This window comes from Pieris rapae, chromosome 1, assembly GCF_905147795.1.
Source record: "Pieris rapae chromosome 1, ilPieRapa1.1, whole genome shotgun sequence".
Taxonomy (NCBI): Eukaryota; Metazoa; Arthropoda; class Insecta; order Lepidoptera; family Pieridae; genus Pieris; species Pieris rapae.
Genome location: NC_059509.1, coordinates 1188292 through 1207378, shown reverse-complemented (window position 1 = coordinate 1207378; position 19087 = coordinate 1188292). Strand labels below are relative to the sequence as shown.

Below are 19087 nucleotides of genomic sequence, written 5' to 3'. Positions count from 1 at the left end.
TTTATTAATTTGAGCCCCTTTTAGTCTTTTGTCCTCCTCCTTACTCCCCCTTTTATACGCGTCCAGGGTAGTATAATAAGTGAGCCTTCAAATGCGTACATCGCTACTTATTAATGAAAGTGGGTCTGGCGATTTGTGGTTTTTGATTTTCCGAAAACATTGATTGTTTTGAAACCGAAACAATTGAACTTTTAAATGATACTAATAATGATAGGGTACAGGAAGGATCTTAGGAGTTATAATAGCTTGACACGAATTTTAGTAAAGGTGCGATTTTTTGACGCCAAGTGTTAAATGTAGTAATGTAAGTAAAATGTAGCTTGTCGCTGCTATCGTCGTTTCCCATGTGACTCCATAGCCAAACAAAGTTCAACAGATTCAGTATGGATGTGTTGGAGCAGCCAGTCAGGATCGCAAAAGATTGCTGTTGGAATCTTTTTTATGGAGTCTCGCGAGTACGTTGCCGGCCATTATTTTTTATCGATCGACCTAGTACTGTTCACGCTCAACCGAACGCGATCTTGTAATATGGATCGCGGGATCGCCGATCTATTTTCGATCGTCCGGTGTGGATGCGGCTATTGGTTATTGGCTACGTTGATTAGATAATCCAGATCCGATAGAACGTGTCGGGGTCTCCTTTAGGCCATAGGCAAATTTTGTCCGAAAGGTGATCTGCGTATTACTTTATAATTTATATGTAATTTGTTTCACTTCATTAACTATGTATAAAAAAGGTGATCAAAATCGATTTAGGTTTAAGATGTTATTTACAGCGAGACATCAAAAATGTACGTTTTTAAATAATAAATTACATTAATGAATCGTAATTAAGACTCCTTCTTATATATCATTAAATAGTATTAGTGTTATTCAAGTTAGATTTATTAGACGAGCCCATTTTGATCTGGTTTTACTGACTTACTGTATTTATAGGTTATCGAATAAACAGATGCTATAATCTGTGATGGCAATTCGTCTTTAACTCTGTGAAGATAACATTCGGCGCACTACAGTATGGCATATGACATATGAATTATAAACACAAAATTAATAAATTAGGATTTTCTATTATTATTTGACTGATTGAAATAAAAATATGAAATATTTATTTAAGTAAATAGTCGTTTAAATACAATGGATTCAGGAACGCCTGATGAGGCTTCCCAGAATGTTTTAAACGAGTCAAGCGACGATATCACAATAACAAACAAATTCAAAAGCCGAGCAAAGAAGAGAAAACGGTTTGTTTTTCGAAATATTTTTTTTATAAATTCATGTTATGCTTCGTTTAATATTATTATTGATTAAATAATAAGTGGAAACATTTTAGAGAGTCTAGTACAGAGGACGATGTCCTTCCAGATAATACTCTTGAAATGGAGAAAAATCTTCACGCCTCAGCTGTAAGAAATAATTTAGACGATACCAGTGTGAAAAAAATACTAAAAGTAAGTTGTCTAGTTGTCGATTAATGTGCTAAAATTAAATGCTATACAATTAATTCTTAACACCTCTGTATTTCATAGAAAGTGGTAACAAATGATCATGTACTGGCTTTCGTCAAAATGCGTGAAAAAGAAGAAACGGTAGAGGCTGGAGAAAATGTGCAACCAATCACCAGGGCTAAAGCCAAGTAAGTTGTGTAAAAATGCTCCCCTAAAGAGTACATTTTTTTAAATAATATTAAAATACTCATAAAAATAATCAATTTTTTTTTCAAACCAATAATATACTTGTCTTAGAAATCTAAAGTAAAATAATATGATTATTTTAATGAATTATCTTGCTAAAAAAACTATTCAACACAGGTCAAATAGGTAAAATAAATCTAAACTTTTAATAATATTGTTGAAGGATGAATCACAGTGCTACATGTTATATGAGATAAAGTTCATGAATCATTTATTACTTACTATATAATTGCTCTCAACAGGGAATTGATGAAAGCCTCACCTAAATCAGCACCATGGAATTTAGAATTGACACCAATTAAACATATACATGTTAAAACAAGACCAGAGGTAAAAGCTCTCATTGCTCAAGAGCTACCCGATGATGAAGATGATGAAGAGTATCAGCCAACTAATGATGAAGTTCAGGTAATAACAAATTTGACTTGAAACTAAAAAAAAGTTCAGTAATATACCTCTATATGAGGTCAATTTATTTTAAATGAGTTGATTGTAGGTTGTTATCTGTGTAGGCAAAACTTAATCTAGACATTTTCAGAGTGATGATGACCATGCTACTTGTAGTGACATTGATTCTCTCCCGGCTACACCTTCCACACCTAAAAGCCAAACAAAATCTGAATCTACAGTTATCACAGATGGACCATTTAAAGTTCCACAGGTAAATAGATATTAGTTTGTTTCAAATAATGACTACTTAGGTTTATCATAAATTTATCAAAATTAACACAATTTCTACTGTTAAAGACCTATTATTTTGTCTGCATTTTTAATGCAAAAAATTATGGATTATTTTATTATTGATTATATTGATAGCTTAAGTCCCAACAAAAAGGAAACCAGTATTTTTTTATTATTCTTAACCATATTTATATAAAACTTTTGATACCAAATACTATCTATAGAGCCACACAGACATATCTTCTATCACAGCAAATACAATGACATTTTAGGAGACAGTTTCCCAGGCTCGCAGACAACTCGTTCTGGAAGAGGAAGCTACAATAGCTCTTCGAACTCGCTCCAAACTGAGCCTTTCAGAAACTCCGATAGAGCATATAGAGAGTTCTTTTGTACCGCCAGATGATATACCACACCCAGATGTTGACGATTTGTGGAATGACTTCTTAAAGGAGTGCCTCAACCCAGCAGCCAATACTAGAAATGAGGATGATGATGAAACTGACCCAGAGTATAATGTGGCTGCTGATCCCGATGCAGGTAAACTTCAATAAGTAATATCATTTATTTATTAATTCAATAAAAATAATTCTATATTTATATTTAAACTCTTACAACCTCACAACTTAGACTCAGTTACAAAATTACTAATAATACATCTGTACTTCAGTACTTGTATGTGTTTATTAAAAGTAAAAAACACATACATTGATATCTACAATGTGCCTACTGTGCCCCAGCAACTGATTTTAATACTAACTGCATGTCAGTTGCATTTGTATTTAATATTAAGTGTATTTTTCTTAATTTTTTTATGAATTTAGGTATTATTTCAGCAGTCTTGCACTTTCTTAGTTTATTAAATTTTTTTATTTTTACATTTAGGTACAGAAACAGAAAACAGATTGATTAGATACATATAGTTATTACACACTAAACTACATTTGAAAATCTGAAACCCAATTACATCTGCACACAACATTTTACACTAAATAGGTTGATATTTACAGCATATAGACCAACATACAGATATTAAACTTAATGACAAAAAAGAAAAAAAAAATATATTAATTAATGAAAAATTTTTCTGCACAATATTATTAATTCAAGGAATTCATGTGTGTTATTCAATAAATTTTCCAGTTGAAGAAGATGAAGAATCCCTTGAGAACAGTCTGATAAAGATCTCGAAAAAGGAATTAAATGACTTGGTCACAGAACTGTTTAATGTAATGCCCGAATCAGAACTTACTCCAGAATTGAATAGCAGCGAACAAATTAATAATATTCAAATTAATGGAAAAGAGGTTAGTTGTATTTATAGTTTCTATCTATATGTACTTTATTGTACAAATATAGAAATAAAAAAAAATGTGGGTACAAAAGAAATGAAACTCCTTTACAAATTACCATATTTTTCGAAAAATTTTCTATTACTACTCGGATATGTAACTTTACATTACTTGGTTAAATAAAGTTAAAGAAGAGGCTTTTATTATCATATACAAAAATACAATTTTTTTCATTTTTACCTTATTACTACTAAGATTATTACAGAATTTCATTATTTGTAATAGTAGTATGATTTTTATTGTTACTATACTTTTTGTTATTAATGGCTTTTAATCTCTTCGAATTAACCGCGGTAGGGACAAGACAAAGATGGCCCGTAACGGAAAGAAGTTTTACTTCAAAAATTATATACTAAATGTTAGTTGATTGTTCAAATGTAATTTATTGTCTTACTTTTGTTGAGAGCGCAGAGTCCTGTAGGAAAAAAACACAAAGTTTTTATAATTAATCATACATAAATTAAACATTTTTCACTATCTGAATGTATTAAACTTTTCTTTAAAAACAGTGTATTTCAATGATAAATTTTAATTTATAAGTTTAATATAAATCTTTAATTTGGCCTAAACGAAAAGAACGAAAGTTTGAAATTCAATAAAATCAAAAAGCGGCAGTAAAAAGAGATTGTATAATGCCTCCTATCTCATTTTCTCCCACGTTAAAACATATGAATTTATTTTTCTCTTTATTATATAGTCTCTTTTTAATGTCGCTTTTTCCGTTGCATCCAGTTTGAAATCACAACGATTCTAAAGAAGTTTCTCTATCTATCTCATTTTCTTCCACGATAAAACATATGAATTTATGTTTCTGTCTCTTTTTACTGTCGCTTTTTCCCGTTGCATCCGGTTTGAAATCACAACGTTCCTAAAGAAGTTTCACTTAAAAAACTAATAATGAAGGAATCTCACTAATTTACCAAAGCAACAATAAAAATCAATGGTCACAATCATACCATTTCCTAATAATTACTATATATACTATTTTTTTTAAATATATATATATATATATGTCAAAACAAACAATTTCTAGCCGTCTTCCATATGGGAAGGTAAGCAAGAACCAATTTCCGACGAGGATCGGTCTTCCAAAAGACTTCAGTTTGAGAAAAATGATCCACCACGACTTTCTATTGGAAAGACAGAACACGAGGAAAACGAAGTGATTGGTGATATTTTTATGTATGTATACAAAATCCAAAAATATTATGTTTAGTACCATTTTTTGGTCTGGCAAAAAGAACTCCTTCATCCATAATTTAACAAAAAACAAATGTTCTCTATGGGCAGTAGGCATACAGTACACAATAGTATCGGCATTCTGTGCAGTTTAAGGGTTATTAAAATACAATATAAATTTATTCACTTTATCGCCTGTATGAAGGCAGAAGATATTTATTAATTTAGGTACAATTTATAATATACTCATGCACGTCAAATTTACGCTATCCGTTCATTTTTCTATGAGGAAGGCAAGAAGACTCGGCAAGTTCGTTCCTCACTTTTCATTGTTGATTTTTATCACGGGAAAGGTTCACAAGTTCAATAGCTCTAAGGGGAAAAAAATATACATGGTTTTGTTTTGTAAATGAAATCAAATGATTTTTCATTTAGCTAACACAATGTACACTTATGAACGTCAAAAAGAATTACCCATTAAATGCTTCATTTTACATTTACTGCCAGTTTCCAAATCAGGGGCGTAGTATGAAAGACAAGATAAAGCAATAAACTGTCTGCCACTCTTTTTAATCGCCAGTTTAAAGGCCAAAAAAAAAACAAAAAGCGTCGCCAAATTCACAAAATAATTTCAATAATAATTGAAGGATTATGGGTCGTTTATCAAAGAAACGATAGTAATTAGCACAAATATAACTTTTATTTGGTAAGAAGATGAATGACAGCAAGAACACTTAGTTACAATAAACCTTCATATAATATAGTGTTGCCACCTAGTTAAATTTTCAAAAACTATTTTACTTAAATTGCTCAATACTCCCACTAAAATTTAAACTAGGTACAAATATAAAAAAAATAAACTCCTACTGAAATTAGAGTTGTGAAAAGAAAAACAAAATGTGATCTCTTAAATAGATAAAAGCTTGAGTTGGTAACGCTTTAGTTAACATATCTGCTAATTGACTGTTACTAGGAATATAATTTAGTTTAATTACACCCAACTCAACCTTTTCCCTTATAAAATTAAATTTCACATCTATGTGTTTGGTTTTCTTATGATAAACAGGATTGCTAATTAACTTAATTGCACTCTGATTATCAACATACAATGGAACAGATGTAATATTTTCACCTAAATCTAATAATAATTGCTGTAACCATAATATCTCTTTTACAGCTTCACAAGCAGCTACAAATTCTGCTTCAGTTGTGGAGAGAGCAGTAGTCTTCTGTTTCTGGCTACACCATGTTATAGGTCCCCCATTCATATTAAAAATATAACCTGTAGTAGACTTACGCGTATCTACATCACCTGCAAAATCTGAATCCGAATAGCCAGTGAGATCACTACTTTCTCCATAACATATACATAAATCTTTAGTATTTATTAGGTATCTAATAACACGTTTAATGGCATTTACATGTTGTTGACTTGGATCGTTTACATATCTACTCAAAACATTTACAGCAAAAGAAATGTCAGGCCTTGAAACAGAGCTCAAAAATAACAAGGACCCTATAGCTTCTCTGTATGGAAAATTAATAATATTTTCATCCATTTTCTTTGAAATAACAACATTTACATCTGCAGGGGTACTGGCAGGATTTGAATCACTCATACAAAACTTCTCTATTAATTTTTCAATGTAATCTCTTTGATAAATACAGATACAATTATTTACTCTCTCTATTTCCATTCCCACAAAATATTTCAATTTTAATTCTTTTATTTTAAATGTTTGTTTCAAATATTCTATAACTCTTTTAATCATTGAGGAACTGGAAGAGACTACAAGTGCATCATCAACATAAATTATTATGAATACTTTCACCCCATTGAAAATACCTACATAAACACAACTGTCAGCCTGAGATTGCACAAAACCATATTTTATTAAAAACTCAGTGAATCTTCTATTCCAACAACGAGACGCCTGTTTAAGTCCATACAGTGATTTATTAAGATTTAGGATACAATCATTTTTAAATGAAATTCCTTCTGGTACTTCTATAAAAATATTCTCTTCCAAATACCCGTTCAAAAAAGCAGTCTTTACATCAAACTGTTGAATTTCTAAATTATATTTAGCTGCAATAGAAAGGATAATTCTTATAGAGTCATATCTCGTTGTTGGAGAGAATATTTCTTGATAGTCAATATCTTTTATTTGATTAAATCCGCGTGCACATAAACGAGCTTTAAACCGTTTTACCTGAACATTTTCATCCTTTTTTATAGCAAAAACCCACTTTGTAGTAAGCGTACGTTGACCAGACCTCTCTACTGGAGTCCAAGTATTATTCTCTTCATGTGCAAGCAATTCTTCATCAATAGCTTTCAACCAGTCGTTTCTTTGTGGACTTTTCATTGCTTCAGCATACGTTTGTGGCAGTGACAGTTCAATTAGGTTTGCTTCAAAACGTCTATTAATCCTTGGTCTCAAATTTATGTTGCTTTGAATTAAATCATCATCTAATTCTTGAGAAGGTTCATATGTAGGGTCATTACTATTACAACTCAACATGGTATCTTCATTCTCTGATGATGAAGTTTCCACAAGAGTATCCTCTACATTTGTTTCTTGCATTTGATTTTGTTGTCCTAATGTCTTCACTTCATCGTCAATGTATATTTGTGTAATATTCTTCCTTATCTCTGGAACATTATGTTCTTCAAAAATTACATTTCTTGATATTTTAACCTTTTTGGTTTCTGGATTGAACATCCTGTAATTGTTATTATCATACCCAATTAGTATCATTTTCTCACTCTTTTTGTCAAGTTTAGTTCTTAGCTGATTAGGAATATGGACATATCCAATACTTCCAAACACCTTCACATGGCCTATATGAGGTTTGATGCCGTTCCATAATTCAAATGGTGTTTTCTTAGGAGTTTGGCTGGAGGAAGTCCGGTTTAATAAATATACTGCACAATTCACAGCCTCAGCCCATAATTCCAGTGACACATCCCTTGCGTACAACATTGAACGTGCACTCTCCACAATGGTACGGTTCTCTCTTTCAGCACGCCCATTTTATTCTGGTGTATATGGCGCAGTACACTCATGAATTATACCTTCTTTGCTGAGATAGTCATTGAAGGTTTTATTCACATACTCTCTTCCATTATCAGTATGCAATATTCTGACACTATGCATGTACTTATTTTTGATCAAAGCATTGTATTTCATGAATATGTCCATCACATCACTTTTATGTTTGACAAAATATACATGCCTGTAACTTGTAGCAGCATCCTTAAATAATATAAAGTATCTCATACCTTGGATAGATGTATGACTCATAGGTCCACAGACATCACTATATACAAGGTCACCTGGCTGTAGTTCTCCTCGTATAGATTTGTGAAATGGAAATCTGCACTGCTTTCCATATGCACATGCTTCACAAACAAAATCAGTTTTATCACTGTTATTCAGTTTCAAGCCTTCTACCACATTATCAGCACTCATACTCTTGATTTGTTTTAGGTTAACATGTCCCAGTCTTTCATGCCACATTTTAATGTTATTTTGATCACTTTGAACTAAGTTACATGTATCTGAGACCACAGCTTTAATTTTCAATTCGTATAAATTATTTTCTGTTATTGTTGCACACATTACCAAGTCATTTCCTTTGTAAATGAATGCACCAGAGTCTTTCTTGATAATGATATATGATTTACGCATTATCACACCTTCTGAGAACAGATTTCGTCGCAAATTCGGAACATACAATACATCATGTAGTTCACTGTTCTCCCACTGTCCATTGACACATCTCTTTATTAACACCTTGCCAATGCCAGCCACTTCCACTGATTGTTTGTTTCCTAATGTCAATGATTTCTGGTTACATTCCAATAGTTCTACAAAGAACTCCTTTCTATAGGTCATATGTGCAGAGGCACCACTGTCTAAAATCCACACATTGTCTTCAGCTTCATGGAATTTGGTTTCTACATTAAACGCTAACAAGTCTGCACCTTCCTGTTGAGGTTTTCTATACTTGGATTTCTTTGGAGCACGACATTCTCGAGAAAAATGTCCTCGTTTCCCACAATTATAACATTCAAATCTGTGTTTACTGTTTTTATTTTGATTTGAATTACTAGCATTTCTATTCAGCTCACTTTGTTTTGGGCTATTTTTACACCCTTTCTTAGCCACAAGAAGAGCGGTTTCTTGTTCTTCTTCACACTGTAAACTAGCTTCTTCATCTAACAAACGAGCAGTGAGATTGACAAGAGTCTGTTGCTCTGGATCCAAAGACATCCACGCTTGACGGAGTGATCTATACTTATGAGGCAGTGTTCCAAGTATTTTTGTTATCACAGCCATTTCACTAATACTTTCGCCACTTTCTTTTAACTGCTTGGCCAATGATTCCACTTTAGAAATGTGTTGAGCTACACTGTCATTTGTAGACATTTTATACTGGTAAAACTTTTCATGGATCAACATTTTACATAATTCACTCTTCTGTTCGTATATTGATTCAAGTTTTGTCATTATTTCCTTAGCAGTTTCACAATTTTCTATTAAAGTTATTTGTTTGAAGTCCATCGAAGATGTTATAATAAACATGGCCATGCCATCATTCTTTGTCCATTCAACATTATTTCCAGCCGGTTTAGGCACTGAAATATCAATCCCTTTTGCTTTTAGGGCACACTTTATCTGGAATTTCCATTGCCTAAAGTTATTTCCATCAAATTTTTCTAAGTTTATTGACCGCATTGAATCCATTTTGAGGTTATTTTGTCAATTTCTTCACAATACGATTGTAACTTTTTCTTTGCTATTTTTCTTAAAACTTTCAATTGCAGAATCTACTGGGCCCATAACCTGAAGGATTATGGGTCGTTTATCAAAGAAACGATAGTAATTAGCACAAATATAACTTTTATTTGGTAAGAAGATGAATGACAGCAAGAACACTTAGTTACAATAAACCTTCATATAATATAGTGTTGCCACCTAGTTAAATTTTCAAAAACTATTTTACTTAAATTGCTCAATAATAATAAAATCTAACCAACAAAACCTACCCAAGCCATCTATTAATATTTAGTCAAGTGTGTGAAAATATATATATATTTATGGCTCTCGTTAATATTTGGAACCATCTAACCAGAGCAGGACCAATAACAGTAGACGTCAGAGAAGAGCAAGTAGAAGAGTCAATGGACGTGGTGGAACCGCCGCCAGCTGTTCGAGGTGCCATCGAACCCTCTGATAACACCCTGAAGGTTGTTATTGAAAACGATGTGGTGAGTTCATATATTTGCTATTTAGCTTGATTTGCTGTGAGACAAAAATTGTTTCATGAAAAAAGAAGAATTACCATCTATGCTTGATATACGCTATGGACTTTTTGGGTCTAAAGCAAGCGAGTGCTAAATGCCCATAGAAATTCAATTTGAATGGAGTCGAACCATTGACCTTAAGCTTCAGGCCAACACGGCTTTTACAATAATAATGTAAGTTTTATATGGAAATGAAGATCATAGTTTTATTTATCAAAAACGAATTGTAAAACTTGTGATTTTTTTTTATTTGTACCCTCTTTTTATGCATATTTTGGAATTAAAAAAATACTTTATCTAAATCCTTATTATACATATAAAAATTAAACGTTACGATTAATTTAATAAAAAATGGTAAGAAAATACATCTTTATTTTTAGATAACAGATGAGCAAATATTGATACTTCAACAACAGTTGCGCATGCACATACAAATAGCGACATCGAATTTTCTTTTGCTTTTTGTCAATCCAGCATATTGGACTTACGCGCCCAAATATAAGGAGTATTTGGTGAGTTTCAATTTTATTAATAAAGTATTTGGCAAGTTTTTTGTAGAGTTTATCATTTTAGTAAACAGGATAATGTTGTAAAAAATATTTCCTTTTTTGATAAATTGTGTCTGTGAATATTCATCAGGCAAACATAACACATAAAACCAAATAAAAATAAATCCACCATTTACCGAAGTAAAGCCCACCAGACCTACTTTAAATAAAAGCCTTTTTAAGGAAAAAAATAGTTTATATTTAGAAAAAATAATAACCATACAAAAAATATCTATTATTTATTTCATAGACTATAGAGAACATTGAACAACAACAAAAAAACATACAGTGCCACATACATACTTTTCTTAGCCGGTAACAGCGTCGCTGTCATGTATTGCCAGTAAATAAAAATTTGCCATTATAATGGGAATAATTTGAACTCATGCAACTTGATAATAAAACAATATATACTAGTATGTTGTAAAGTCATCTCTAGGCTTAAATAAATGTAATACAAATTGGGAACAACTGATATGATAGGTTTTCTTACCTGTTTTATTAATATAATATCTTTTAAATTTATCTAGCAATCAGAACTGTCCTACTGTAATTAAGTAAAAAACTTTGTAATTAATAATGCAAGGAAAAAAAAATTATTAGATCTTTGTAGATAGTAAACTTATTAATCGTAGGCGGCAAGAAATCACAGAAAATAAACACAGCATAATGGCGGCGGTAGAACCCATTTTACCCGCCGGCCATCAAAAGTATTTGGCACTGTAACACTCGCAGGGATAATATATAATGTTGGTAGGCTAATGTTACTAAAAATCAATTTTTTGCAACAGAGTATTATTTTGCAGGAAACCTTACAAGGTATGGTGGTAAAACAGGAGAACTCAGTCGCTAGAGTGTGTAACTTGTCGCCTGCCCTTGAACTTGTCAAAAGCTGGGAGGATTGTGTGTCAGAAGATACGCCTGAGAATAAGAAGATGGTTCAGTAAGTGGTAACATCGTGGTGGATTTTTTATTGGGATTAGATTGCGGCATCAACCGATTTGTTTCATGAACCGACCTTGTACCATGTGGCAGAAGTCAATTGTCAAAAGTAGACTTTCCAATTATGGGGATGCAAATTTAATTTAGAATTACACTTTTCTATGTATGCTATATGGTATTTGGAACAAGTGTTTAAAATATAAATTAAATATCAAAGAAAAACAATTATTTTTATAGCTGTAGCCGTCTTTTGGAAGAGAATGAACACCATCATTTTAAATAGCACAAGAAAATTCTAGAATGTGAATGTGTATGATTTTTTATTATTATAAACTAGATGAACCGGTGAACTGCGTATCGCCTACTTATACTTGCGTCAAATCTAATACAAACTTTTAAAAATAAACCAATGAAATGCAATTTTCCAAAGGCTACATCTATAACTAACCAAGTGACCATTTTATATTTTTGTAAAGACAAAAAATTCACTGTTTAACAGTTTTTATTGAAAACGTCGTTTTCACTATTTTTCTTTATGTATTATTTATGTTTTCGTTTTAACCTTCTCTGGATTTTCAAAAATAATTCAACACCAAAATTAGCCAAATCGATCCAGCCGTTCTCGAGTTTTAGCGAGACTAACGAACAGCAATTCATTTTAATATATGTATATAATAATGTATGGTAATTCAGATTATTTTGTTTCTCATTTATGCGTCTTATTTCAGATTCATTCAATCCGAGGCGGATAAAAGGTGAGATTAATTAATTGGTTAAAAAAATAAGATGATGCAATTTATGTAATTAACGAAAATCAATATATATTAGTAGAAAATATAAATTTAATCTGCTTTCCTGAGTACAATTAAATGTCGCTACATGTTATGTAGCGACATTAAGAGCGAATAGTATGTATGTTTTTTTTATAATAATAATTATGGACAAATTTTTTATTTAGCCGTCGAAGAAGCCTAGGAAAGAATTACTATCCGGGAGATTTCCCGGAGGAATTCAAGAAAGTCACCGCTAACAGTTCTGTGTTCCTCTACCCTTATTTGTTGCCTTCCGTGCCTTATCGGGGAGTTGAAATCAAGAGGCGAACATGTTATTTACCTTCTGAAGATAAGTAAGTAATAAAATCTATTTATTTTACAAATCATATTAAGTCATATGAACGACGTTCCATCTGTTTTTTTTTTTTGTTCAGAGACAATTTATAATAATAATAAAAAGTTAACTGGATTAGACCACAACTGCAGAAACATTTAATTTATTTATTGGTTATAAGCATTCCTGCTAGTTCTAATAATAATAGCTATAGAATAATAAATTAACCAATTCAAGGAAAGAGCGAACTATTTTTCAAGAGGCCGGCAGCGCACTTGCGAGCCTTCTGATAGTGCGCGTGTCCAGAGCCGGCGGTATCACTTAACACCTGGTCTTGCCTGGTGTAAAAAATATAAGGATCGAAATTGGAATAGGAATATAGGGAATATTACTATTTCAGATTAATAATCTTAGGGATAGACCAATTTTGGTCCTACGTAGAAGCGAATCCGGATTTGTACCCGCCCCCACCGATAAAAAACCTGCGTCATCGGTGGGGTATTGGAATCACATTAGACCTAGTGTGCAAGTATATGTTCCCTTGGATAAGCCCTAAGACCTTAGCAGGGCATGTTTCTGCAGTGAGGAAAAATAAACAGACTGATCACATGATTACCGTAAGTACAACCTAATACTCACAACCTCTTGTTTTACATGACCATGCATGATTAAGAGAAATGTCAAGACTGATAGAAAAAACAATAAGTTTTTGTTGAAAGAAATTTTATAATAAAGAGGTTATAAGGTTTTCCCTATTACAAAGTATTACTATAACAATTGTTTTTAAGTTCACTAATAAAGACTTACCATAGACAAATTTTGAAAGCGATATAGAACTAATAGTTTGATTGTTTTTGAATCCGCAATGGGATATTGTACCTACTTGTCTGCTACATTTTAAAAGGCTTTTGTGCCACGCATGATAAGGTGAACAAATTTCTTGTTATAGTTTCATTAAATAAAAGTGTTATATTATTAATCTTTGTGGTATCCGTGTAGCTTAGTACACAAACAAAGAACAAATCGTGTAGTTAAAAGTATTCTTAGTAATAATGTAATACGTACAAATTTCTGAGCTGTCTTAAAGTGACAATATTTTTATAATAGATAATATTAAGAGATATGTATCGTCAATATATTTTACATAATTGGGAAATAATAAAGCGATTTATCATATAAACCGTGTCAGGTTTTAGACTTTTTTTTAATTGTTTCTTAGTTATGTTTGTGAAATAAACTTGAAAACAGTATCGTAAAGTTTTTATCTCGTACAGTAATTTCGGGGTTTTTCAGAAATACTTCAAAACACGAGAAGTACCTAAAACAAAGCATGTCTTGATTCCGTTTAACGCAGAACTGACATTGTATGAGCAACCTGAATCAGAAATTCCATCAATCTGGGTACGATACCTGGCGAAAAGCAGTAAAAGATTTAGGGTAAGTTAGATAAAGTTTAGAAAATCTGTATTTCTATACTAATATTATAAAGAGGAAAGGTTTTATTTTTTGTTTGTTTGTATGAATTGAATAGGCTCCGAAACTACTTGGCAGATTTGAAAAATTCTTTCACTGTTGGAGAGCTACATCATTCCTGAGTGACATAGGCTATATTTCATTTTCAAAAAAAATAGGCATCCTTACTAAAATTACGATAACATTAACATTTGTTTATTATTTGATACAATTCTAACAGATGGCGCTGAGTTAAAGGTAGTTTAGTTTAGGTCCGTGTCGTGGTACCAACGTTTCACATAAGTTCTCCTACGGTTTCCCTTGATTAATTTACTACTATGTAATATAACAAAAACCTTAGCCACAGCAACGCTTGGCCGAGTCTGCTAGTATATATATACCTACGGAATCTTACAGTTACACATATTATAAACGAAAACAATTAGAATATTTGCAAAACTAGAACATTAATAAACAAAATATATGAAATAGAAAAAATACATTAATATATTGAAAGAAAAGACAACTGAAATTAATTAATCTAAATTGTAACTATTGTTAAATTCTTAGTCTTAAAATTTTTCCTTACATTGTCTTTGGTAAGGTGGAAAATGTCAACTTTTCATAAATTGTATTGTAGTAAAACCCGAAACAATAGTTTGTGTTCGTACGAGGCGCATGCAACAATAATTGTATATGAATATCATCTTAATTTTTTCTATAAATTAGTAACAATTGTGCAGATACTAAATAAAACATTATTCACTTACTTTAATCTATCATACTGGATAAAAATTTAAATAAAATAAATTTTCTGTTTTTTAAAGTTTCTAAGCGATGCTCTTTAACTAACACTCATAAATATATAACTATTTAAACACATACTTGTTCTGTTAAGCGAAAACAATTTTTTTTTGTAATTCCATAGAAACACTTGCAAAAGAAACGTCCAACGAATTTTCAACCGCCAAAAGGCATTGAAATATCCCAGGCCAATATCATTGAGAAACCAAAGCCTCCATTACCTATACAATTCACACAAGAGATCGTTTCTAACCGGATAAACTTGCATCCGGTAAAACCGGCTAACCCGGACAGAGTGGATATAGTAATAGAACAGCCAACAAACGAAATAGACCCCGAAAAAGATTTAGAGCCAATAGAAGAGCCAGAGGTCATTATGGACACGGAACATTGCTCATGTTGTGTGCTATTGAGGAAAATATCGAAATATAAACAGAAAAGAATAACTGAATATGTGAAGAAGTTTGTTGTTAAAATGCAGTGTCCCTGTCGGAGTATACGATATCCGAAAATGACGAATCGATTGAAAATATTGTTGAGTTATTATAAAAATTGTTCCAAGAATGTGTTTAGTGATTTGAAAAGTAGGATCGAAGCGGCCAAAAAGCCGGGAGTTTGTAAGTTAGGTATAGCTAAAGAAGCGGAGGAGAGACTCACTGATGCCAAAGATAGAGGTAAGATTTTGTTTAACAAGAAACTACTCGGTATTATATTTATTTGAAAAAATTCTTTAGGATTCACTAAAGTCTTCGTCCAATATTGTCGCCAAATCGTCTATAGCAAATATGGGTAAAGCTCTCATAAATATTAGTAGATAAAAGTATTATTTTATGAGGAATCTTCGAAAATGCATTTTGTTTTCAATTATAGGCAATGTGTGCGTAATATCTGTTAAGAAAGTTAATAGTTATTCTTTAAATAATCACCTAATAATATCAAGAACTGTCATACGGGAAATTATATATGTATCAATTTAATTAAATAGATTATAATATTGCAAGCCTTTTCTTTGCAGAATTTGTAAGAACATTTTTAATGAGATTATCCCTGCGTCAAAATAAAATTAGGAATACACGGACAAAGAGAACTCTGTTTACAATTCTGTCTCGATTTAAATCAGACGAAGACGATCCGCTTAAATTAATGGATGACATTTACAAAGCTTGCGACGTGGAGTTAGCGGACACGTATAATGAATTTTTGGGTTTCCTGAACCCCGAACAAGCGGACCAAATTGATAAATTTCGAGAGTATTTTATTAGCAATGCTATGGATGACTTGATTCAGAAGACTGAGGTAAGTTATGGCACAAACTTATGTTTTTTAGAACAGGCAAGAGAAATTTTCTATTTAATATCGATAGTTAATATCGAGTAAAAAAATTTTTTTTTTTCAGGAAATTGTAACTGATAAAAGCAATAAAATTAACATTTTGAAGTACTTGTCTACGTTGTCTCGTAATAGTCCATTGTCGTGTGTGATGTGCACTAAACTTATGGACAATATGCGCCAATACCCACAACTTGCTCGATATTGTTTCTCATTATTTCCACATCGAAGGAAAGTGTGAGTATCGAACTATTTGAAGATAGGTCAAACTTAAGTAATTTTCAATAATAGTGAATCATTTTCTTAGATTTAAATTCTTAGTGTTTAGTTTTAATTTGATTCGATTTTTTTCTCATAAAAATCATATTTACATTATTTTATATAATTTTTATGTATTAGTCTAGAATTTTGTCCAATGTTGGCTAATTATTTTACTTTTAAAACCCTAAATAATACAAGTTAAGCCCCAATCAAATATTTATTTTATAATTAAATAATTCTGTTTGCTCTAAGTCAAAATAATTTAAGACCAGAGAAAAACAGTTTATCAATAAATACTTTGACGTGGATAAAAATCTGATATTTCATTTTACATTTATACTTTAGGCGCATCGCGACAAGCGAAGAATTAAAGAGTAATTCCAAACAGACATCGCCACAATCTCAAATAGCACCAAATGAAACACTAAGCAGTAACGATAATGGGATTCTAAGTTCCAACAACACTGGTAATGGTAAAATTACGATTTTAAACAAAGACAAAATAAATGCACAGATCGTCCAACAAGTTCACACACAAGAAAATATAGCCCCAGATCAAATAAACAACGAAATTCAAAATAAGCAAATAAACAGCCAAGAAAGTGATAATACAGTTAGTAAAGATAATAAAGTGGAAGCAAGTAATGAAAATAGTGAATCAGAAAACGAAAATGAAAGTGGAACAGAAAATCAAGATCAAGAAATGAATGAATCTGACAATAGTGGTGGGGATGAAACTGAACAAGGGGCTTTAATGATATGTGAAGATAATGTTGATGTTATCTGCCTTTCTAGGTAAGTAAAAATGTAATTATATAATATCCAGGGCCATTATATGAAATAAAGCTACTGATATCTCATCTTCGAAAGTTGTATTAAGTGAAAATTTATTGAGCTTATAAAAAAACGTTTTAATACTATCATATTTTTTACAGTGATAAAAGTCATGACGATGAAGACGATTTTGAAGAAAAGCCATTGGTGGATATAAAAGTAAGTGTATTTAAAACTTGCGTGTTTGAGTGTATTGATTCTCAGAGCATATCATATGCGTAAAATTACAGAATATATTTTTGATAGAAACTCTTTGGTAAAACATAGGTCCTCGTTTACTTACAATATTTCTATGAAGTAAGTTAAGTACCTACTAAAACAATCAATTTACTTCTTTTCTACAAATACATTCCACATTAGAAATATTCTTAAACATATTAGCCGCGTGATTCTATGGTGATTTCAGCCTTTTGTAACCTAGCATATAGGATACATATTGTGTGTATTAATACAATGTTGAAAGAAAAAAATTGGATTAAATTATATGAAGAACGAAGGAATTCATTGTTACTCTTATTTCAGGAAGAAAAAAGCGATGATAACATTTGTGATAATATCGATGAAGAATTTATCCCAATCGATGAAAATAACCTAAAGACAGAGGTGGATCCACTAAGTGATTCTGATCAAAAAAATACAAAGGATGTTGAATGGGGCAGAGAGGAAGATAAATTAATTCTTGAAGTTCTCATACAGCTGAACCCAGAAGAGAGAACAGATAATTCAATTGATAAGATAGTTGAAATACTTGAAAAAAAGAATATTCCACAGATTATTGCAAAAACACTTACAAAGAAGTCATTGCATGATATTAGAGTTAGAATTTTGTATTTATTGCAAGTACTATTGAAATGAAATGATACAATATAATTTTATATGAAACTTTATTCAAATCATTACTTAGTTCATAAAATGAAAAACCCCTATGCATAATATGATTATAGCTCATATCCAGCTGTTAATTTCAAATAACTGGTGTTCGCAACGCTGCTTTATCTATAGTCTATTAGTTTACTACTAATACTACTTAATTTTTTTTTCTATTTTTTTATTCACAAAAACTAACTGCTTTTAACTTTGGAATAATTATGACGTAACAATGTTGTCAACATAGAAAATAAGTGCATCAACCTACGACTGTCTATTTTCCTTAGACCAAGAAAGATTATATCGCTTAGATTTACTGTCATATTTTCTCACGACTTGAGAATTGACACTTGACAGGAGATAGATTTTGTTCCGACAATGGTGTATGGGATTGTTTATATTTTTTAAATGTTGTTTTAAATAAATTACAATTAAATATTTATTTGTGTATCACAAAGAACGGTTCGGTGGCCGTCGATACGTAATCTTATACTAAAATAAGTCCTGAGTACATACTTCAAGGTTGCTCCTTGTTAGGGCGAAAGGCACAAAAAAACACGTCAGCCGTAAGGATGGATAGATTGTTAGTTTTGGGAACAAGAAATGTTAGGACTGATGCTGTACCTTGCCTTACAATAATAGTTCACGAATACGCACAAAAACACTCACTATAATAGTCTAAATGGAGGACGTAACTATTGACAAGAGATGCACAAAAAAACA

General features: G+C 31.5%; 1 protein-coding gene across 2 annotated transcripts; it reads left to right on the top strand.

Annotated features, from left to right (window-relative positions):
- The first annotated feature begins 32 nt into the window (after positions 1 to 32).
- On the top strand, positions 33 to 18807 carry LOC110994450. 2 transcript variants are annotated; one of them, XM_022261073.2, is made up of 21 exons: positions 33 to 1244; positions 1334 to 1451; positions 1530 to 1636; positions 1937 to 2102; positions 2233 to 2355; positions 2648 to 2915; positions 3519 to 3682; positions 4761 to 4909; positions 10049 to 10184; positions 10601 to 10732; positions 11575 to 11711; positions 12439 to 12465; positions 12669 to 12836; positions 13218 to 13434; positions 14111 to 14254; positions 15198 to 15747; positions 16089 to 16369; positions 16470 to 16639; positions 17009 to 17458; positions 17599 to 17656; positions 18020 to 18807. In XM_022261073.2, exons 1-21 carry the CDS (start codon positions 1138 to 1140, stop codon positions 18350 to 18352), a joined length of 4005 nt encoding a protein of 1334 aa, XP_022116765.2. In that variant the 5' UTR covers positions 33 to 1137; the 3' UTR covers positions 18353 to 18807. The 2 variants fall into 2 exon arrangements, with proteins under 2 accessions (XP_022116765.2, XP_045486496.1); XM_045630540.1 differs by having other exon boundaries at positions 1173 to 1244; positions 1320 to 1451.
- Positions 18808 to 19087: the final 280 nt, after the last annotated feature.